The following is a 24,687-nucleotide window of genomic DNA, read 5'->3' as shown; positions in this document are numbered from 1 at the left end:
TAGGACCTCACATAGGGGTCCAAGCCTCTTCCAAGGCCTTGCGGGTCCCTCCAAAGAAACTTCTTATATATATATCATTTCAAGTATATGTTTCTACATAGGATCATTCAATAAATGTATGTAATGTATAACAATCAAGTCAGAGATATAACATTTCCTTAAACATTTTAATTTTTCACTAACAGAAGTAATAAGTTCTAATTTTCTACCCCACAGTGGAGTGACTATAGTTCACACAAGCCTATTGTATACTGTATGACTAACTCAAAGAGAGTCGCCCTCAGGCTGCATATACAAAGTAAGGAGAAAGAGATGATGACATTAATTTCTCCGATTTTGTCAGCACCCATTGTATCTGTGTACAGAAGGTACTTCTGATTCATCCTATCTTTTATCTTTTGTTTGGCTAAATTACTTCTTTTTGCTAGACATCTTTAGCAAAAGGAAAAAAAGTAATTATCTCTAAGGTTTAAGTTTCTAAGATAATACAAGATTATCTGATTTTTTTTTCCCGTTTTCTTCCTTTCCCTTTTCAGTCCAGACTCACTAAAGTACCCTTTTTAAAATATATGTACCAAAAACTCTGGTTTGTTCAGGATGTACTTTTAACTATACAAAAGCTTTTAATCACCTAACCTCTCTGTACATCAGTTTGATAATAAAAATTTGAAAAAAAGTAAAAGCTGTCCATCCCCTCCCTCCCCGCCTTTTTTCCCATTTACACAGACTAGAAGGTTTATGTAATATCATCTTCTACAAGCCATACTTGGCATTTTGATCTCCAGCAGAGCTTCAGAAAATGAGAGGATTAGCAGCAGTTCAAATTTTCTTGATCTTGACTAAGCTTCAAGTCACAGGAACTCTAGGATTTCCATGGATGTGTGTTTGTTCATAGAAGTGCGCTTTCCACACAAAGATGCCAGAGAAAGGTTTGGCCAGGAACTGTGTCTAAATTTACTCCTCTAAATTTGAGACAGAGGGTTTGACAGGAAGGTGAAAAATATGGAAAGCAAAACACGTTGAGTCATTAAAATTGTGACTCTCCCACAGAATCCTAAACATGTGGTTGTCTAGGGTGAAGTACACTCACCCAGCCAACTCTCCATTTTCCCATATTTCAATAGACATAAAATGTAGTTGAAATAAAATGAATGTAAAACATCTCACATCACACCTGGTTCTTAAGTGTGCCAGTGAGGACAGTCCAGAAGGAGTATGTTGGGAAATAATTATACCCTCCATTTTATCTGTAGGTATTACATCCACCATTCACAATGTTCTAAAGAAACCCTAGGCTAGAAGTTTATGAGAAAGTGTGAGAGGAAAAAAAAGCACTTGCTACTTCCCCACTCGAAATTGGGCCAGTGCTCCATTATGCTTCAAACACCTCCTTCCAGGAACAATTCCGGGAACCCCATCTCCACTGAAAGTGAATCTGAACAGATCTTCCTTAGCTATGCTTTCAAAGAACTCAGAGCGTCTAATTTTATCTCTCTTTTACCAAGATGATTCTAGAAATATTTTGTTTAACCACACAAAGCAGCACTAATTACAATCATTTTGTGACCTACTTACTATTCATATTTAGCATATGGCAAAGACACATGCTTCGCATGAATTATAGAACTGATTTGTTTGAGCAAAGTTCTACTATACTGATTTTTGCTTATATAAATTCAACCACTAGAGGTTGTTTTTACTATATAAAATTTTGTAATGGTAGAAGAAATGTGCATTATGACTTGTCATTATCTAGAACTGACTTCCAGATATTTCTCTTCCATATTTCATAGTTGTCATTGTGGAGAACACGTTTGGGACTTTAAATCAACATATAAAATTCAGATTGAGACTTTGACACTCCAGGTTTCATGAGTAAGGGCTTTCATAACTGGAGGACTGTATAATTTCTTCCTGAAGCCTTCTGCTACTTCCCGCAACACAGTAACCTCCATGACCTTCCTTTTAGAGACCAGCAAACAAGTTCAGAATTACTTGTGACTGTTTTCACTTATGGTCCATTATCATTGTGGTCATCATCATTATCATCCTCAGAGTTTAAGTTCATTGGGCATGTCCAGTGTTCCTCACTGAATTTTGTTGACATAGAATTCCCATTTACTTGTCATTTTAACCAAATATATATGTTTACCTATATAATATATATGCCATTTAACTTCAGCTTATTTGATGTATTTTAGAATGTAATTTGAAGTATTCAAGAAATAGTTACCTTCCCTCAAAATATTCCTCCATAGCTCCTATCTGAGGACTCTTATCTACATACTCACTCTTTGAGGTCTAGAAGCCTTTTAAAGTTCATGAAGTCCTACATTAAAGTTTAAATACACTTTTGTAATTTTTTTTAAAATATCAGTACTTTGTTCATTAATTTGTTCAAAATATTTAGGAAACCAGAACACTACTGGGCACTGGGTTGAGAATCTGAACAAGACAGGCCTGGGAGAGGGTATTTCACTCCTAAAGACTACTGATCCAAATTGAAATAGAAAAAGACATGCAGATCAATTAATAGGTAAATGACACTGGAAACTATCAAAGGCTACTTTTTCCCATTTTATTATTTTGCCTTAGGCTGATTCTGTATGAGGATTTTTTAAAAATTGCAAAAACAATGCCCAAGGTACTGGCTCCTGGATTGAGTGTTTTGAAGATGTTCTGACGGTGCAACAATGAATAATAGCTCTTTCCTGCAAGTACATTTCAGAGAAAATCTTCAGCAATAAAAATTTTTGAGCAAGTGAAAGCAATATAAATGTACCATTGTGTGATAAAATGGAACATTTTTCCCATTTATAATTGCAAACTTAACATATATGCTGTTTCATATGTTACAAGTTGAGCCTGTCAGGAGTCAGATTTCCCAGTATGTGAAATCATTCTTCTTTGTATTTTTGCTTGTTTGTTTGTTTTTTTTACCAGTCCTGGAGCTTGGACTCAGGGCCTGAGCACTGTCCCTGGCCTCTTTTTGCTCAAGGCTAGCACTCTGCCACTTGAGCCACAGCGCCACTTCTGGCTGTTTTCTAAATATGTGGTGCTGAGGAATCGAACCAGGGCTTCATGTATACGAGGCAAGCACTCTTGCCACTAGGCCATATTCCCAGCCCCTCTTCTTTGTATTTTTGCATGAAAAGATTCTTCTTAAAAATTTTGTGGCTGCTGGTATAGAAATTCCAAATGCAAGCAGTGGGAGAAAAGTGACTTTTTTAAAATTCTAAATACTCACTTCACATATAGCTAAGTCATGAAGAAAATATTTTATTGTTCTATCAATTCTGTTTTGCATAGGTTGTTATATTCATTAAGAAAAATCTTATTCATGCTTTATGACCGTGTGTGTGTGTGTATGTGTGTGTGTGTGTGTGTGTGTGTGTGTGTGTGTGTACGGTTCTGGGCTCTGAACTCAGGGTCTTGGGCTTTCACTTAGCTTTTTGGCTCAAGCCTAGCACTTTACCACGTGAGCCACATTTCCTCTTCTAGCATTTTTTCCCTTGATGGTTAATTAGAGTCTCTCAGAATTGTCTGTCGGGTTGGTTTCAAATCATAATCCACAGATCTCAGCCTCCTGAGTAGATAGTATTACTATCATGAGCCACCAGTGCCCAAGTATGATTAAAAATTTTTGTTTAGAAAATATAACAGCAATCTTTTCAATTTTAAGTAGCTAATAAAATAATATTAAATATAGTTATAGTCTTGCAGAGTAGATCTCCAAAATTTGTTTACATAAGGTAAAAAATTCGAAACTGTACACCTGAAAAGACAAGTTTTGGGGAAAATGTGGAGGAAAGGAAATTCTTTGCTCTGTGGGTGAGAATTAAAATAGGCCAGCTCAGCTGTACTATTCACCCATAGCCAAGATACGGAACTAGCCTCTAAGCCTTCAATGGATAAATGGATCAAGAAAATGTGATAGACACACACAATGCATTAGAAAGAATTATATTGTACTATTCATAAGAAAATAGGCTTAGGAAAAAATATATTAAATGAAGTCAGCCAACCCCAGAGAAACAAAGGTTGCATGGTTTCCCTCATTTGTGGAGCTAGAATGTGCCTATAAATCTATAAGTAACACATTGGGTGGTATGCAAGTGGTTACAAATGAATTAACTGAAGTAAAATGGACACTATGGAGAGCTGGAATAGGGTAATTTTTTAGAAATACTAGGTCAAAACCCAGCCAAATGAGCACTAGGATATGGGTACTTGTAAGAAGGGGTGTGGAGCCAAAGGGTATGGGAGTGAGGAATGTAGAGGGAAAGGGGGGAGAATGCAGTCAAGAATTATGAAAAGCAAAGGAAGAGAGGTTTGAAGAGGGGTGAGAATGCTGAAGGGGATGACATTGGTCAAGACGCATTATATTCATAAACTGCTTTGTTAAATGGCACCTTCTTTGTACAACTAAAGATAATTTTTAATTTAAAAATACCAGCGGCTATGGAAATGACTGGTGTTGTTTCTTTACAAGATTAAAAATGAGCTGGATGTATAAATCACACCTACATACGCAGCTACTGAGGAGGCAGAGATCCAAGGATCACCAAGGCCAGCCAAGGCAAAAAAGTTTGTGAGATTCTATTTCAACCAATAAAGCTGGGCATTATGGCACCTGCCTGTCATCACAACTACTTAGAGTCATAAATAGGAGGATTGCGGCCCATTCCTTCCAAAGTTAGCCAAAACACAAAGGTCTAGGGATATAGCTCCTGCCCTGAGTTTGATCTATAGTAGCCCCCAAAATAAAATTAAAAGTAAAACAACCACATGACCCAAAAATCCCACTTCTGGATATATTATCCCCAAAAGCATTGAGTTCAGGATTTCAGAGAGCTACATCATCATTGCTATTGATTCACAATTACCAAGATGTGCAGACCACAAAAATTCCCATCAATGGATGGATGAGTGAAGAAAATAGAATTTTAAAAATCATAGCTGAAGTGGTCTGCCAAATATTAATATCAATATGGCATTTTTAACTTGACTTTCATACTTTGAAAATTCAGTTAAATACAGGAAAATAACCAATAGTTTTCATGCTAATTAGTTTTATTTATTTGTTTTTATTTGGGGGTGGGAGTCGAGTGTGTGTGCTGATGCTGGGTCTTGAACTCAGGACCTTGAACTCTCTTAGCTATTTTACTCAAGGCTGGTGCTCTACCACTTAAGCCACACTCCACACTTCCACTGCTGTGTGTGTGTGTGTGTGTGTGTGTGTGTGTGTGTGTGTGTGTGTGTGTATGGGGGGGGGAGAGAAAAAGAGAGAGATGTTAATTAAAAACAAGAGTCTCATGGACTTTCCTGCCCAGGCTGGCTTCAAACCACAATCCACAAATCTCAGCCCCCAGGATAGCTAGGATTGCAGGTGTAAAACAGTGGTCCCTGGTTTTGTTTTTGAGATGGGGTCTTGCTGTGTAGCTCAGGCTGACCTCTCCATATTCTTACTTCTGTATCTTGAGTGCTGGATAATGGTATATAGGTATGCACTGGTATTTTTAATATCTCTGTAGGGCTCAGAGTTTTTCTTTCATGGAATCTTTTTGACATCTTCAATGCCTCAGGCAGGATACAAGTCCCACAAGAGCCTGTTTGCTAATATTCCTGGCTTCCAAGCTGTACAACACAGAACTTCTCTGAGGATTCAGAAGCTTCAGGAGAGACCTAGAAGCTGTCTATGGGATGCTGTAACTTTCAGGCATCCAGTGATATGAGACCTCATCCAGCTCTTTCATCTCCCACAGAGCTGCAGCTCCAGGGCTGCCTCCCGCTGGCAGTGCCAGGTGGCACTCGCTTGGCAGACCCTATGGGCCAGTCTGTGACAGACTTAAAGTAGGAGATAATGTGACCATGAGAAAAGTGTCTAGGATTTTTGTTTTCTGTTCACTTGTGATCAATCAACTCATGAACTAAGAGAGGCAGTAACAGATTTGCAGTGGAAGAGAGAGGAGGAGGAGGTTTAATTTAGAAGATCTAATTCAGAGTTCAAGACCTATTGCAACTTCAATTATGTCATCTTGAATATCGATGTCTTCATTTGCAAAATGGAGGTAATGGGATCAAGCCCAATGGGATCTTATCCAAGGAAAGATGCACATTAACTATGATGCTGAACTGGGGAAAATGATCTCCCCTTCAAATCCACTTTGGAATGCAGCAAGGTAGAAAGAAGATATTAGAAGAAATACATTTTGTTTTGCTTTGTTTGAGTAAGTATCACAATGAGCAAACAGATATTTCCCTTCCTTCCTTCCTTCCTCCCTCTTTCTCACCTCTCCTCCCTCACGCCTTCACTTCTTTCTTTTTTCTCTTTCCCTTCGTCTTCTTTCCTTTCTTCCCCTACCCACTTCTCTCTTCTCCCACCCTCATTTTCCCTCTTTTCCTTCCTTCTATTTTCCTTCCCCTTTCCCTCCTTTCTTTTTTCTTCCTTATCTCCCTCCTTCCCTTTCTTCCTTCCTTCCTTCCTCTCTCCCTCCTCTTCTTTTCTCCTTTTCCCTTCCTTCTGTCTCCTTTCCTTCCCCTTTCTTAACCCTCCCTCCCTTCCCTTTTTTCTCAACTCTCACTTTCCCCTTCCATCTTCTTTCCTCCTTCTCACCTTTCTCCTTCTTCTGTCCTTCCTCCTCCTTCCTCCCCTTCCCATCCCACCCTTTCTCTCTCTCCCCCTCTCCTTTCTTCCTCCCTATCTTTGGAAAAGGGTCTTATGTCATCAAGCTGCCTGGAATTCTCAATCCTCCCAAGCCAGTATGAATTGTCATGACCAGCCAGCAAGAGGATTTCTTTGCCTTGCAGAAGCATTGCACTTAAGCCCTACCCAATTCTGCCAAGGATTGATTTTCTGTTTATCCCCCTCCATGCACACACACTGTCACTCTTAGTTCTCTTTGCAATATTGTATTCATTTCTCACAATTCCTCTTGTCACAAGTCACAGTCCACACTTCTTAATGTATTATCACTATTACCTTAGTATATATCCTGTAATAAGTACTTGGATGGGAGATTTAAGATGTAAATGGTTTCAAAGAATATAAAGTTGTAAACTCCCACAGTGTTCTTCTTAAGTGCCACATAACAGATTAAAATACAGATTATGGGATGCCATCAATCCTCCTAAATGCATAAATGGAAGTACAACCTGAATATGCGCATGTACTCCCAGGGTACTGCAGTTCTTGGAATTTGTCAAGCACCTGATTTCTTTCAAGGTGAATGTGATTTAACTCATAAACATTGCCATTTTTGTAATAGACAAGCATACATCTTTGTATTATTTTCCCTAAGTATGAGTGAAAGCAGAAAATTAGGCTTCAGTAACCTAAGGGAGAAAAAGTGGCAATAATAAGGATAAAATGGGGGGGGAGGGGGTTAGAAAACTATCAAAGCAGTAAAGGTGAAACAAAAGACACAGAGCAGAAATGTAAAACCAAAGCAAGTTCAAGCTCAGAGCAAGTTTAAAGGGGAAAAATTAAATGAAATTTAAAAATGACAAAGCACATTATGAATTGAAAGAAATGAGTTGGAGGGAGTTGGGAGGGAGTCTCCAGTCTCTAGCCTGCAAACAGGAGGTAAATGGGAGCCCTCAGACTTCTCCTGCCTTCCATTCTGCAGGTGTGGCTCGTGAGTTCACCGTCTACCCCTCACCACTCTCACTTGCATTTCTTTCCATTCTTTCTGCTTTCCTGGTTGTCTCTCGGACTGGGATAATGAATGAGCCACTAGTTGAGTTCAGAATGGTTTAAGGAATGGCAGGGCTGAAGAGAAGGAAGGGCTTTTCCCCTTGTCTTCTGTGTCCCTCCATGAAAATGTCTCTAGATGCTTACTTGGACAAATGTGCATCCTTTCAGGAAGCACAGGGTGTGTTTTGCCCAATACAGAACTTTTCCTTCATGCTGCCTTTCAGACCTCATGAGAACAGCCATTCCTGGTCTATGCACTCACTCCTTCTAGAAAGACCACATCCTTGAGGTATGGAATAACTTGACATCTGGATTGTTATAGAGAACCTAGACCAGGGTCAGCTCTGGACATTAGCTAAACCACATCATTCCAGAATTCCACTCAGAACCCTGAGGGCAGCCATTCTTCTGGGCCTCTTGTGCCTGTCATTCTGGGATATGTCCTCAAATCCTGTACCATAGATTTATAGATCAATCTTTCATTTTCCATGATCTCAGCACTCACACTTATCCAACCTATCTCCCCACTATTCTTCTCCTTCCTTATTACAATTCTTCCCTCTGTGCATTTCTATCCTTCATTCATAGAAAGGAAGGGAGAGACGGGGAAGGAGAGAGGGAGGGAAGGAGGGAGGGAGGGAAGGAGGGAGGGAGAAACAAAGAAGAGAAGGAGGGAAGGGAGGAAAACAGGAAGGGAGGAAAGAACTATTACTTAATGATATCTCAAATATACCACTGTAGCAAAAAACAGTCCAGACTGATCTTTTCCGATGACCAATCTAAGTTAGTAACACAGATTTCCCTCTCTACTGAGGAGTTCTACTGAGCTCTGATGTTAATGACTTCCACTAATGAGCTCAGGCTGTTTTGCCTCCGCATTCCTGCCCCACTGTTACCTTTATCATTATTTGGAGATGGTGGTACCATCTTTGAAATCTTAGATGTCAATTCTATACATTGAATACAACACCTTCAGATTTCCCCCTCATACTATATCGTGTGTGTGTGTGTGTGTGTGTGTGTGTGTGTGTGTGTGCCTGTATATACACCTAATGGGGCTTGTACTCAAGACCTTTAGCTTAACTTTTTCCATCATGGCTGAAGCTCTAACTCTTAAGCATCACTTCCACTTCTAGCTTTTTGCTTGTTATTTGGATATAAAGTCTCAAGCATTTTTTTTCTGCCCAAACTGGCTTTGAATCATGATCCTTAGATCTTCGCTTCCTGATAAACTAAGATTATAAGGGTGAGCCACTAGTGCTCAGCCTGTATCTAGTTTTAATAAGTTGACTTTTTCTGATTTTCCTTATAAGTCTCTTGTGTTCTTATTGTACTTCGTACACTACTATGCTCCTTTATTCCCCCATTTACTCCTCTGCTAATTCCTTAGCATTCCTACACCCCAGTTGTCTCATGATAGCATCCCTACAGATGCCCATTGTGGACCCATCCAATCAGTTGCCTGTTCAGATTCTTCATGCATGTAGTTGAGTGCTGCAGATGAAATCCTCAGGTGTGCAGATGGAGGCTTTATTTGTGATCTCCAGCCTGAGTCTTTATGCTGCCAGGACAGCAGTCCTCAACCCTGAACACTGAAATCCTCAGGTAGGTGGTGAAAGATACTGTTCAGGCAACCACATGCCTAGGATTCAGATATAAAACAATCTGAGCAGTGGACCAGTCAAGAATTTCCAATGAAGGAAGGATTCTTTTGTTTGTTCCATGTCAAAACTCTTTCTCCATCCCAAATATGCTATTATACACACACTAAGATTTCCTGCCCCAATTCTAGTCTTGCTTCCCAACTTCTTTCATAGCCGTGGGATCTGAACTCAGGGCCTCAAGCTTGCTAAAGCAGATATTCTATCACTGCAGCTATGCCTTCTAGCCCTTTCCTTGCCTTAGGTAATTTTCCAATAGGGAATAGAAATTTTTCCCAAACCAGCTTTAGACTGGTTCTCTCCATACATCCAAAATAACGGGGATAACAAGCACACACCACCACACCCAGCTATTGGGTGAAATGGGGCCTCAGTAACTTCTTTGTTGCCTGGGCTGAAGTCAAACCACAGTCTTTCCCATCTTCACATTTCAAGGTGCTAGGATTACAGGCATGAGCCACCATGCCCAACCACACCATTTTTTTCTTATCACAGAATTTAAATCTTTCAAACCTCAAGTGGATAAGAAACAGAAACTCTGAGAAATTTCAAATAAAACACACATAGTTAACTCTGCCCTTTATTTCAAAAGAAGTAATGTCTCTTTTCATTGATGTGTTTTTTTTGTTTTTTGTTTTTTAATATTCAGAGTCCTTCTTCCTGCTTGCCTTTCCCTTTGGGATCTTGCTGTTCTGCCAGTCTCTCAGGTTTCTACCACCATCCACAGTGGTATGGTTTACGTAAATTGTCCCTTTGAAACACATGTTAAAATTTTCTTTGTATTGTGGTGAGGGAGAAAGACACGTCCTCAAGGAGATAATTAGTTCAGTGAGAGGGATTAATATCTTCTCTGGGACACTGGGTTAGTTCCCTTTAGATTGGGTTTGTAGACAGCAAGGTTTCCCCTTGTCTTCTGTCTCTTCCACACTTCTCTGCTTTGCCCTTTTTCTCTGAGTACAGCTGTACAGATCCTCATCTGAAGCTGAGCAAATGCTGGCACTGTACTCGTGGATTTCTCAACCTCCAGAGCCATGGGCCAAAATAAACCTGTGTCCTCTATAACTCATGCCATCTCAGGTATTCTGTTCTATGATGCTAACAGAAAATAGACATGTTAGTTGTCATTCCAAATTCTCTTTAGGTTCCTCATCATCCTTCCTTTTGTAGATGTAGGTCTCTCTTGCTATTTGCTATCCCACTGTGCTTCCCAGAGTGTTTTAGAAAGATATTCCTTATTGGCTGTCTCTTTTTCATTTTCTTTTCTTTTTATTTCTTTTTCTTTTTCTTTTTTTTTGCCAGTCCTGGGCCTTGGACTCAGGGCCTGAGCACTATCCCTGGCTTCTTTTTGCTCAAGGCTAGCACTCTACCACTTGAGCCACAGCGCCACTTCTGGCCTTTTCTATATATGTGGTGATAGGGAAACAAATGCAGGGCTTCATGTATATGAGGCAAGCACTCTTGCCACTAGCCCATATTCCCAGCCCCTCTTTTTCATTTTTTTGTTTCTTCTCCTGAAGCCATTGCAGTTGGGCATCTGCTGTGATCAAGTGATAAAACTCGGATAACTTCACATCTGTCTTTAATGTACATATGTATTTTTGTGTCACCTTTGCAGCAGTCTCGAAAGGTATATTTAGTATAGTAATTCCCATTATATACACAAAGGAAAAAAGAGGCACAGACATCAGGCTAGAAGCTCATGTCCATGTAAGAAAGGAAGAGTGAGCCTGTGTTTTAACTCAGCCCATCTGACTACAGAATCTGCATCTTCACCTTCCTTCTTGTTCTGCCCTCCAATTCACTTGGCATTTGACTATTCTGATGACAAAACTCTGTCCTACCTGATTTGACATTTCTAAAGTTTAAGTCTATCTTGAGTTAGACAGCAGAGATCAGACCAGAGTTTTCAGAAATCTATTGCTAAAATGCACAGCATACTGGAAGAGAAATGGTTTACTGTGGGGTTTTTTCCTAATCTTTGTTCCCAAGCACATTAGTAGTGTAGCTGATCCAGCAATACACCCAAAGAACCCAGATAATAGAAATCAACAAAAAGAAAGAGGAAGGAGAAATGGAAGATAAGGGGAGAGAAGGAAAGATAGGATGAAAAAATGACTAACTCAGTGCTGAGTGTCTTGGAATTCTGGAAGAAAGGAGCTCTTTGATCCAAGACATGATACTACAGGACCTGAAGTAACTACAAGTTTCAGGCAATGAGGGAAGTTAAGTGTCACTTAAAAGATTGGGGAAGGATAAGAAAACATATTCCTGAATCTGATTCAGATATACCTAGAGCTTCATCTGATAACAGCATACAAACAGTTGCCTTTCAGAAAAAAGAAATTGGTCAAAATAGTTAAACTCATAGTGTAAAGAATTTAGACAATAACTGGTCCCCAACTGCTTACCCTGTAATCCTAGAAACTCAGAAGGCTGAGATCTGAGGATCAAAGTTCAAAGCCATGTTGGGTAGGAAAGTCCATGAGACTCTTATCTCCAATTAACCACACAAAAAGGCCATAAGTTCAGGTGTGACTCAAGTGGTAAAGCACCAACCTTGAGAAAAAGAGCTAAGCAGAAGTGTGAGGCCTATTGTGAATTCAAGCCCCAATACCAGCACATGTGCCCCCACACATAAATTTAGCCCAGATCCAGAAAAAATCAACCAAAAAGATTCTAAATAGAGCAATAAGAGAAACATATAAAATAACTATTACAAGAATTCAACATGTATACCCAAATATGTATTTATAGGGGAGCTAGATCTACCCCCTCTATTTAGAAGTGTCTATATTGGCACTTGGTGCCTCTGATACATAAGTTCTTTAAAAAGAGCATCTGGGTTTGCTTAATAAACTCATTAAGGGATTAATTTGAATTCAGGGATGGAAAAATCTATTGTTCATATATATGTATTGACTAATTTAATTTTTTATCATTTGGAAGTGGAGGGAGCAAGAATAGATTAAAAACTACTGCCAGAGTAATTCTGCATCAAATTCTGAAGACATTTTGTGGTAATCTTTGCAGACTTGCTTGTAACAAGTGCAAGCCTTTTCCAAATCTGAATTCAGCTCTCTTCTCAGTCACAAGTTTGGCTAAAAAGCTTTGCTGGAGAGCAGCAGAATACTACCTGGGGAGACTCTTTCCCTTGCTCAAGTGAGTTGTTTTTATCTTTCTCTCTCTCTCTCTTAAAAAGAATGACATTGTGTCTTTAGAATGTTCTGGACTCTGAAAGAAAGACAGGCCATTTGATTTTAATGATTAATAAAGGCATTAAGGAATGCATTCTAAAGCACATTTTCAGTTCTAGTTTGCAGAGCAAAACTCGTTTCTTCTATGTAGTGTTTCATAGACATGGTTGTGAGGTTTAGTGAAGATGTTTCAAATAACCTTTTTTTTTTCCTGCCTGCTTACAACTACTTGAGGAGTCTTGGCATTGTGTCTTCTCCAAAGGATGCCCTTCTGGATGAAGTTTCCTGTGCAAGGATATTTGGGTTTTGTTTGTTTTATGTCAGTATGGGGGCTTGAACTCAGGGCTTGAGCACTGTCCCATATCGTTGTCAGTCAAGACTGGTGCTCTACCACTTGACTCATACCTCTACTTTCAGCTTTTTGGTGACTGATTGGACATAAGCCTCTCATGGACTTTCCTGCCCTAGGTGGCTTGAACCATAATCCTCAAATCTCAGTCTCCTGAGTAGCTAAGTATAACCAACGGATACATGGCTGACACAAGGACATTTGTAGGGAGGAATGCACTTTCGTTTCTCCTGAGACAGGGTCTCACTATGGAGCCCAGGCTGACTTCAAAGTTACAATCCTTCTTGCCTTATCTTCTTAAGTGTGGGGATTAAAGTTGTGCACCACCACATCCAGCAGGAATATGTTTTTTTAATATTATAAAGAATTACAGCCAAGCACCAGTGGCTCACACCTGTAATCCTAGCTACTCAGGAAGCTGAGGTCTGAGGATTGCCATTCAAAGCCAGCCCGGGCAAGAAAGTCCATGAGACTCTTATCTCCAATTAATCACCAGAAAATCAGAAGTAGTGCTGTGGTACAAATGGTACAACACTAGCCTTGAACTGAAGATCTCAGGTACAGGGCCCGGGCCCAGAGTTCAAGTCCCATATCTGACAAAAAAAAAAAAAAAAGAATTACACACAAAGCATACTGAGAAGAGGAAAAAGAGAAGAAACTGAAGTGTGGATAGAAGAGAAGGTATGTGAGGGGTAAGGGCATAAATGGGTGATAGAACATTTGCCTAGCATGTGAAGGCCCTGAGTTCAATTTTCAGCACCAGTAGGGGAGAGGGGGATAGGAAGGGAGGGAGGGAGGGAGAAAAAGAGAGAGAGAGAGAGAGAGAGAGAGAGAGAGAGAGAGAGAGAGAGAGAGAGAGAGAGAGACTGAGGTGTAATATAGTTCTAAGTTCCACCATTGATGAGGAAGACCATTTTTTGCATTTAGGAAATGTTATCATATACAAATTTCTGTGCAGTGACATGACCAGATGCCATGTTCTGTTATGTGAACCTAGAAGACGTTCATTAAAATTGGTATTATTAGGGAGGAGGAAGATGATCCTGGAGTTGGGGTGGACTGGGGGTCCTGTATAATAGGAAGCAAAAACAACCAAGTTATCTTACATACATGTATGCAAATATCATGTTGAAACTACTACTTTGTATGATTAATTAAAAACTAATAACATAAATAATATTATTAGTATTTACTTTTATTCATATTATTGAAAAAGAACATGTTAAAAAAAAGATGTCCTTTCTGTAGATGGATTAAGATGCTACCTAGATGTGTGCTGGTGGCTCATGCCTGTAATCCTAGCTACTCAAGAAGCTAAAATCTAAGAATCTCAGTTTGAAGCCTGCTTGAGCAGATAAACCCAATCTCCAATTAACTAGCAAAAAGCAGGAAGTGGATGGCATCAGACAACCAGCTTGAGAGCAAAACCCAGAGTTCAAACAGCAGCATCAGCACGCACACACACACACACACACACACACACACACACACACACTATCCATATGGAGGAAAGTTTACACAAAGTTCCCATCTCTTAGAATTCAAATTAGGAGTGAAGAGAGAGAGAGAGAGAGAGACAGACAGACAGAGAGACAGAGAGACAGAGAGAATTCTATGTATTTGCAGATGGTATCTTCATGTGGGCTCACTTTCATCATTGCCCATCAATGTATGAGTACCTCATAGGCAAAACTTAACTGAACCTGCAGAAAAAAAATTGCAACTGAGAGCAGAACACCTATGTAGTATAAGATGCCAGTATTAAAACACTTTTTGTTTATTGGGATAGTAATTTTGGTTACATCCCTCGCCTTAAGTATGCATAGACTCCTAAAAGAGAATCAAACCAAATCTTGCATTTCCTTTGAAACTCATCTCTGCAAATTGTTTTTATTTTGATTCAATTTGAAGAAACCTAGGCCATACAAGCCCTTTTTATAAGCATCATTAGATTTGTGTGTGTGTGTGTGTGTGTGTGTGTGTAGAGACAGAACCTTTCTTCTTTGTAGCCATATTATATTTTGCATAGCAACATACATAAAAATCTGCAAAGCATATCAAAATGGACATAAGTTCCTATAAATTATCAAAATTTATACAGACTGGTATAGATCGTATTTCTAGACAAGAAAAACTTGCAGTAATGCAATAGTGTTTCAACAGAGATAAAACTGAGTTGGGGTGGGGGGGGGCTAAGTCTGTATGCAACTTAATTTTATGCCAAGCACAGAATTAAGCTTGGTAATTAGATTGTGTCATTTTCTTCCTAAAATTATGCTCATTTTTATAAATGAGGAGAGTTTGAGAATTGAAATTTCCCAACTTTACATAATTTATATTGAATCTTGTTTTCAAAGACAGTTCTGTGTGACTATCACTCTAGCCAGACTCCAATATAGACCTAAAAAGTATATTTGCATTCCCTGTGATAGTTAAGAATACATGAACAAATATTGTTTTAAAATAAAACTGATCATAAGAGGACTAGAGTTAAAAGCAAGATGTTCAAATATAACCTAAAATAGAATATTCAGTAAAGCTGAAAGAAAAAAAAAAAAACATAGTCACAATGGAAGAGGGAAAAAGTATTGAATAGGAATTTTCTACAGAACTATACCAAAACATCCTCAATAAAGAAAAGCCATCATCCAGTGAATATCTATATAAGAAGCTAGAATATTTCATTGTTGTTTAAGTAGAACTTGAACTAATTATACTGGCAGTTATATTTCCTACTGACAGAATTTGTTGCAATAGCCAAAGTCTCAGTAGGCAAACCCTTGCTTAGCCAATGGCTCACTCCTGTAATCCTAGCCACTCTGGAGTCTGAGCTCTTAGGATCTTGGTTCAAATCCAGCCTAGGCAAATAGATCCAAGAGACTCTCTTTTGTGTGGGTAAGTCCTGGGGATTGAACCTAGGGTCTGGGCAATGTCCCTGAGCTTCTGAGTTCAAGGATAGTGCTCTACCATTTGAGCCAGGTTCCATTTCTGGCGTTTGGGTGGTTAATTGGAGGTAAGAGTATCACAGAGGGGTTGGGGATTTAGCTCAGTGGAAGAGCACTTGCCTGGCAAGTGCAAGGCCTTGAGTTCAGTCCTCAGCTCTGGAAGGAAAAAAAAGGTCTCACAGTCTTTCCTGCCCTGGCTAGCTTTGAACCACAATCCTCAGATCTCAGACTCCTGAGTAGCAAGTATTACAGGTATGACCCACCAGTGTCTGGCTTGGAGAGACTCTTACCTTCAGTTAGCCAGCAAAACACCAGAAGTATAAGTGTAGATCAAGTGGTAGAGCATCAGCCTTGAAAAAAAAAATCCAAGCAAGACCACAAATCCCTGAATTCAAGCCCCAGTACTGTTACAACGCAAACAAACAAGCCAAAACCCTGCTTATCAATCTCTCAGATAGAAGTGAATAGATAGTATTACTACTAGAAAGAAAACTACTTAGGCCAGCTAACTGTGATTTGTCAATGTCACTGAATTAAACATGAGGGCTGTTATCTCTCATGAAGTCCAAGCAATTGCAGCATAGTTGCTTTCCAAACTTTAAAAACTTCACAATATGGAACCTACAGGGAAACCTTTGTAAAGGTTTTCTTGAAGAAATTACTAAGAATTTTCACTCTTACTTCAACCAATTGACTCTGAACTGCTACACTGATTTTAAATACCACCCAAGGACAGAACCCATCACAAAACAACCATTTCTTGTGAAATAAATCAGTTTCATTCTAGATTACCATCACAAGTGTTTTCAAAGTTTTAGGACACACACAGCTAGGAAGCATTGGGAGTGATAACCTTTCTCTTCCATCTTTGATCTTATCATAACAGCCAGCCATTGCCAGTTGCTACTGTGGATTTTCTATAAAACTTCAAGGAAATTGTTCATCCCACTTAATGCAAATATAAGTTGAAGTCTTTTCTACAGTCCTTCATGCTCACTTGTTTGCCCATGAGGTGTTGAGAATCATCACTTCACTTAGTCACTGAAACAGTGGGTGTCCTGGTCCTGCTAGCATTGTGATGTAAAGTGTTCCTCCCTCACAAAACTGAATAGTGATGAATAACATCAAACTGAAAACATTCACCTGAGGATCTTTCTGGCAATAGTCATTTGAAAATTCAGGCCTAACTGGAATCAATGCTATGTATTCTATGCACTTCTAATACCACATTGGCTACTTAAATCATTCATGGAAGCTGAGTGCTGGTGGCTCATGCTTACAATTCTAGCTACTCAGGAAGCTGAGACCTAAGGATAGCGGTTCAAAGCCAGCCTGGGCAGGAAACACCATGAGACTCTTATTTCCAATGAACTACCAAAAAGCCAGAAGTGGAGCTGTGGATCAAGTGGCAAAGCACTAACCTTGAACAAAATAGCTCAAGACAGTGCCCAGATCCTGAGTTCAAGCCCTAGAACTGGCACCAAAAACAAAAACAAAAGCCTTTTATTACTGAAAGACTATTCTTTCCCCTTCTTGGAAACTACAATACTCAGTAGAAGGTTTGCTAAATGAAATGTGGGAAAAGTGGAAAGACTAAATAATTGTGTGGGTTTTTTTTTTTTACCCTTCCTTCCTATTCAGGAAAATCCCTTTGCTTCAGGGAAAAGAACACTGTCTAACTGTGTCTGTGTGTACGTGCAGAGATATGCTGATGGATAGCTTGTCTTTTAGGACAATTTGCCTGATTCAGTGTTGCATGGAGGAGAGCTGCAGGTGGAGATGTGGAGGTATGGAAGGAAACAAGCCATGGTATCAAAGACTCAGTGGCTGCTACAGCCAGATGCAGAATAAACATCACTGGAAATGGGAGGTAGGGGGTAAGGGGAGATGTCCAATGATCACTCCAAGCTCAGAGAACAGTATCTAGACTGACACCACACTCCAAGGTGTCCTTGAAACCTACTCCTCCTATCTTCCTATGTCTCATGGTATCCATGTTTGTCATCAGAGTGCTAGCTGGCCACACTGCAGTGTCTCTACTTCCTGAAGTCAGCTGACTTTCAGCCTGACATGAGCAATAGGAGGCTGAGATCTGAGGATCGTGGTTCAAAGCCATCCCAGTCAAGAAAGTCCATGAGAGTCACATCTCCAACAAACTACTCAGAAAAAGCCAGAAGTGGTGCTGTGGTGCAAATGGTACAGCACTGCCTTTGAGCAAAAGAAGCTCAGTAGCCTTGAGCAGGAAGAAGCCAGGGACAGTGCTCAGGCCCTGAGTCCAAGGCCCAGGACTGGCCAAAAAAAAAAAAAAAAAAAAGAAGCTCAGGGGCAGTGCCTAAGCCCTGAGTTCAAGCCCCAGGCAAAAAAAAAAAAAAAAAAAAAAAAAAAAAATCCTAGCAATTAAATTTAAAAATTTTAAATTTAACAATAGAAGCATATTCATGTATAAGGCCTCATAATGTGGATGTGTTAAGAATATGCACTGTGAGATAATTTTGTCATTGAGAGATCATAGAGAGTATTTACACAAATGAAGGTGTATACAATGTCACTAATTGGTCTGAACTTATGGAATTACTAGTTTCATGGTCATGAACTGAAATAACACGCCTGTATTTTCTTATAACAACTAGAGGACGTATGATTTATGGATATCATTTTTGTCCACAAGTACAATGATGATTAAAATGACTGGCATTTAGAAATATGTAAGCAGCATTTCAATATACATCAGAGTCCATTCTTCAGAAACAAATACTTGTAAGGAAATAAAAACTTATGCAACAAATATACAATTAAGACAGGATTTATACTCTTTGCCAGAAAGCTTTGAAAAGTTTTTTTAAATAAATTCACACAATATTGTTCAGAGGATGCTTTTTTACTTTCAATAAAATCATCCTAATGGAGATAGATATATAGAAAATAAATGGAATCCCATATATGATAGCAGGAAATAATAAGAAAGAAAACAAAGGAAGAAACAGGGGTGGAGGATGGGTGAAGTAAGAACAGGTGAGTGTGTGTGTGTGTATGTGTGTGCTGAAGGGATTGTGTAAAAGAACTCTATGGGAAAGATACATTATATTCTAATGTACTTACACTTCTCTCAAATAGGGGGCTTACTTAGATTTTTTTAAGAGGCCATGTTGACTGCATTCTCTGTTTACTTCTGGCTTCACAGTATTGTTGTGAGTGTGTGCCGGTGCTGAAGCTTGAACTCAAGTTCTCACACTCTTTGGCTAGCTTTTTCAGTTGACTTGATGCTCTACAACTTGAGCTCCAGTTCTATTTCTATCTTTTTGCTCACTTAATGAAAATAGTTTAATGGACTTTCCTGCCCAGGCTAGCTTCAAACTGTGATCCTCAGATCTCAGCTTCCTGAATAGCTAGGATTACAGTCATGAGCCACTGAGCCTGGCTCTATTCTTTCACAGGTATGACTTTGTTTATGCTCATAGAAATAGGTGGAAAGAACATAAAAGGAAAAATACCTTCTAGTATATTATTTTGGTCTATGAAGTAGTATCATATAATCTCTCAGCAAGTTTCTGACATCTTTCCCTATCACTGTAAGGCTGAATTTCCAAATATCTTTTTTTCTCTTTCCTTATCCTGAGTACCAGTTTCTATTCAGCTCTTTATATTACTACTACTATTACTACTACTACTACTACTACTACTACTATCACCCACTGGAAAGAAAGAAAACAAAAATGCTGTGAGTTTTTTTCCCAGAAATTAATCTGAATCAGTTTTAGCTGACTTCTTACTTTGTTTATTCTTGTGACCTTGTTTGAAAAATGGCCCCTGTTCAAATGCTATATCCAGTGAAGATACTTAATTTTCAGACCAAATGAGTATGTGTCATGAAGTACATTTGGTTACCAGAAAATCTAATGCAGAGCAAACTTTTCTTTCTGTGATTTAGAAATTATCCCTGCTTAAATAGCAAGGTTACTTTGCCTTTGAAAGTTTTTGTTACTTGTAAGATTTTTAGAAATCTGGCAATTATTGCTACTTTTCATGGATTTTGCCCAATCCAAACCCAGGCCAGCCCTGAGGGTACTCCATGTGAGTCTCACAGTAAGAATAAAGGTTAAGATATTAATCTACTCAGATAAGCAAATGCTAGTAATTTATATTTAAGGTGCAATATCCCTTATCTAAAGCCTTGCTACCTGATTTATTTCAGGTTTAGAGTGGTTTTTTTAGAAAGACCATAGAGTGCATACACCAAATGCTAGTCACTAGGTAGAAATCACACATACCACTACTGCTTTAATAAGACATATGGATATTCACATTAAGCTGGGTAAATAAAGCATATAAATAGCCCTGAGATCAGTATATTCAGATTTTACTGCTCAATGAGTTTGTGTCTGCTTAGGTTTTTATCATTTTAATAACTTTGCTTCTGGAATCAGGAATTACAGATAAGCAACTGTGGATCTTTAATAATAGAAAACATTAGTGTGGATAATGGATAGTCCCAGACCAAAAAAATAAAAAAGCCATTAAAAAGAAGATAAGGAGAGCATCCAAGAAACATATACGGCTGGAGAATGAAATTTTAATGTGTCCTTAACATAAAAGTTAAAAGAAGACTCCTTGAAAGAGAGCTGGGAATTCATCCTTCTTTTCTGGGAGAAGATAAAGTTAACAAATCTAGGCATGTGATAGAGGCAGAGTTGGTATTTATGTTGGGAAAGATAATACAGCCACAAACACATGTAGTTTTCCTTAATCAATGGTGCTAATATTTTAGAAATCAAATGAGTATGACAAAAAGAAACAAGAAAACAGATAAAACTGATCTTTTTAATTTAACTTATTTTAATCCGACCATTCCTAACTGAAATTAATGCCTAGGCAAAGGGCAAGAGCTCTAATAAAATGTGTTATTTATGATTAAAGCACCAATGGTAAGACTGAAGAAGTGCCAATACCAGCCCATTGTTTTAAGAAAATGAAATAAGACAATCAATGAGTGAACTTTATTTTTGGGAAAAGCAATTGTGATAAACAGAACCTGGGGGTAAACCTAGTCAAGAATGTAATAATTATGATTTAGTTCATCTTTTCCAAGAGTATATTACTAAATCCCCTATTATATTTATGTGCCTATTTACTAGTGGAATGACTGAGTGAAGAAGAGTTCCCTGAGACGCTTAGGTAGTACTTCAAGAAACTAGAATCTATTCATGGGTACTTTTACAATATAAACTTGAGACTCTTGCTCTTTGTAGTTTTACAACTTTGATCAAAGTCCTCATGCTCTCTAAGCTCAGTCTGATCATTCATCTCACATCTCATTGTTTAGGGGGTATCTATTATACAAGCTTTGGTTCTCATTACTCCTGCATTTTGAGATTTCTTTCTTAATTACATATCAACACTCCACATCTTCATGCTTTCTTCAAGACCTATCTAAGTTCATCTCATCCTCAGGTCCCTGGGGGTCTTTGTCTTTGAGTTGAACACTCACAGTAATCATCTCTGGGTTGTCTTGAGGGTTCTGATCTCTTTAGTAACTGTAACATTTTGTCCAACACACAAAATTCTGTGCAGCCAGTCAGAGAATTCATCAAATGGTGGCCATTTGCCAGTCAGAGCAATTAAGGTTGAAGGAGAAACAAAGGTTGTAGTAAGGAGAAAACATACATATGATCAAGTATAACTATATGTGATTATATCCATCTCTTGTCCAACTTAGTCATTATATGTGTGTGTTACATGCATATCATTAAAACTGCCTTTGTACTAAAACAAAAAAAGATTGAGTCCAATCCTCAAACATCATTAGGCAAAAATGATGGGAAATTCCCACATTCTCACAGCACAATGTTATCTTTGCTTTCGTTCAAACAAGTCCTAAAGAACTGTCCAGCTAGGAAAGATCACTTCTAGAGTGGAGGTTGAAGAAAGCCATCCTGGGAGAAGATGGATTTTACAAATTCATTCAGCAACAATTTCATAAGGTCTAGTTGCTACAAGGAAAAATTAAGGTTCAGAGATTTTATTAGTGGAATTCCTACAGCTTCCATAACAAGGTACACCTAAGGAGCCAAAGTGCTAGAAGCCAGAAGTTCAAAATCTATTCTCTCTCTCTCTCTCTCCCTTCCTCATTCTCTCATGTAAAATCCTCCTTCCATGAGGACACCCATAACACTAGATCAAGACCAACACTACTGCCTGCATTTCAACTTGAATACCTCTTTAAATAAAGACCTTATTCACCAAAACAAAAGTTATGTTTCCAAGGTACTGGAGGTTAAGTTTTGGATTATGAATCAACCTGTAGTACAGATGCAGGGATGAGAGACACAATGACCTTGAGAGGATGACCCCAAGTGATAGGCTGGAAGAGACAAACCCTGAATTCCAGTGGAGCTCCATACACTTATGGTAGTAGTCGGGGAGTCTACACAGTGTTTGTTGCAATCTTCACTGATTGGAGGATTGATCAGGGCCTGGTTCCTTATGCTTAGAGTAAGAAAACACCAGTACATGGTGATAGCTTAACCTCTCTCCTGCATAACTGAAGAACAAAAAAATGTGCCTGGTCCTTTTTGTGTTATTTAGGAAGGAAGATTAGAATCAAATTGCAAAATACTATGCAGTTTATCAAATTCCACTCTTACAATATCATTTTATAGCAAAAAATATTCTCGCCATTTTGAAGAGCATGAATCAATGTAGGGCAAAATTTTTTAATATAATTATGTTACTTCCCACCCTCTGTAGTAAATAAATTCTAATAAACTACCTGGTGCTGGTGGCTCACATCTGTAATCCTAGCTATTCAGGAGGGTGAGATCTGACAATCTAGATTCAAAGCCAGCCTGGGAAGACAAATCAGAGAGGCACTTATTCCCAATTGATTGAGGAAAATCTTGAAGTAGAGCTGTAAAGCAACAGAGTGCTAATCTTGATAGAAAAAGTTAAGGGACAATGCCCACGCACTGTCATATGGATTATATATTGTATATGTCATATTTATCGTATAAAATGTTACCTATATGACACTATGCATTCATTGTATATTATATATCTATATATTAGCTATATATAGAAGATATATATAATATATAGATATCTAATATATATTAACACTATTCATAAAGGTGAACAACAAGTGATTTCCCCAAAGAGGCAGTGATACCAAATGAGAAGTGACCTCACTGCTCTGAAGAAATTCAAAATCATCCGAAGAATCTCATGACATCTGTGCCTATGAATGACCCAAAACAGCTGTGTAACAACACAGTTCTTCAAGTTCAAAGCCTTCATTCTTAAACTGGTCCTGCCTAGGATAATTGCTCATTTATGAATTTTGAAAATTTCTTGTGTTTCAGAAATATGAGATTGCAGCAGAGTAAATAAAAGGATAAACCAAATTACTAATGTGAAATAATTGAAGAGCAATGCTCAAATTTTGTTAGTGATGGTGGTGATAGTGGTGATCATGGGGCTCGAACTCAGGTCCTGGCCACTATACCTCAGCTTTTCTGATGAAGGCTAGCTCTCTACCACTTTTAGCCACAATACCACTTCTGGTTTTCTGGTGGTTAATTGGATATAAATCTCATAGACTTCCCTGCCCAGGCAGGCTTCGAACCGCACTTCTCAGATCTCAGCCTCCTGAGTAGCTAGGATTACAGGCGTGAGCCACTAGCACCCATCTGCTCAATTATTTCATTAAGTAGAAAAAGAGAAAACAAGTTACATATGACTTGCATTATTCTTAAACTTGCACTTTTTATAAGGGTATAATTTCAAAATGGTTTCCCCACCTTCTTTAGTTTTGTTTCTTTAAAAAAAAAAAGGGGGGGGGGACTTTTGTTTATCTTTCTTTTTCTTTTTAATGTCTGGAACTAGTAGAGTTTGAAGTCAGGGACTCACTTGTGATAGGCAGGTGCTCTACCTAGGCCTCTTCCAGATCTGCAGATCTTTACTTCCCAAGTAGCTAGAATTATGCACATGAGCCACAGCCTTTCAAAGTTTTCTTAAATTAGGTAACTCATTTTAACTTTAAAAAAAATCATGCAATCCATTCTTTGGGTTGTCTCTTCATCCTGTTGATTGTTTCCTCTGTTATGCAGAAGCTTTTTAGTTCAAAAACTTGGTTTGTCTCCCTTTGCTTTCATTGCTCTATGCTTTGGGGGTCCTATCCAAAATAACCTGATGCAGACAAATATCCTAATGGTTATTATAGCAGGTATACATGCATCCCATGTATATGTAAAATTATTACGTGATTCTTGAAGACATGCTTTTGGGACAATTAGGAGAAAACACAGAGCCATCGTTATGTTAGAAAACATACCGAGATGCTGTCTTCTTGTCGATATTGCTTCCAGTTCCTCCCACCATCGCTGAACATTAAGAGGTAGCTGGTCACCCAGTCAGAGCTCCCATATCCTCCCTGTGTGGCCACGGCAGTGACCTTCATCCTTTCTCCAAGGTCAATCTGTAGCCACTGATATTTATTTGACACAAATGGAGTCCAGCCACCAGCTCCTGTTGGGGAATTTTTTTAAAAAAATAGAAAAGTGATCAAGAAGAGGGGAGGGAATTTTTGACTATATCTACTATTTGAATAGAAAACTGTAAGATTATAAATAAATGTTAAATTGAAAGTTATGAGCTAGGTATGGTGGCTCCCATCTGTAATCCCAGTTATTCAGGAAACTGAGATCCGATGTTTGTGATTCAAAGCCACTCCAGGAAAAAGAAGACTTTTATCTCCAATTAGCCACCAAAAAAAATTTTTTAACCCAGAAGTGGAGATGTGGTACAAGTAGTAGAGTGATAACCTTGAGAGAAAAAGCCAAGTGAGAAA

General features: G+C 38.6%; 1 protein-coding gene across 1 annotated transcript in view; it reads right to left on the bottom strand.

Annotated features, from left to right (window-relative positions):
• Positions 1 to 24,687, bottom strand: part of LOC125352376 (contactin-associated protein-like 3) — a 129,201-nt gene that overhangs the window by 77,324 nt on the left and 27,190 nt on the right. The window contains exon 4 of the mRNA XM_048347469.1: positions 24,172 to 24,365. Within this exon, the coding sequence (XP_048203426.1) occupies positions 24,172 to 24,365 (194 nt within the window). The remainder of the gene's footprint in view (positions 1 to 24,171; positions 24,366 to 24,687) is intronic.

This window comes from Perognathus longimembris, chromosome 1 (assembly GCF_023159225.1).
Source record: "Perognathus longimembris pacificus isolate PPM17 chromosome 1, ASM2315922v1, whole genome shotgun sequence".
Taxonomy (NCBI): Eukaryota; Metazoa; Chordata; class Mammalia; order Rodentia; family Heteromyidae; genus Perognathus; species Perognathus longimembris.
The sequence above is the reverse complement of the archived record's forward strand: the minus strand, read 5'-3'. Positions and strand labels throughout refer to the sequence as shown.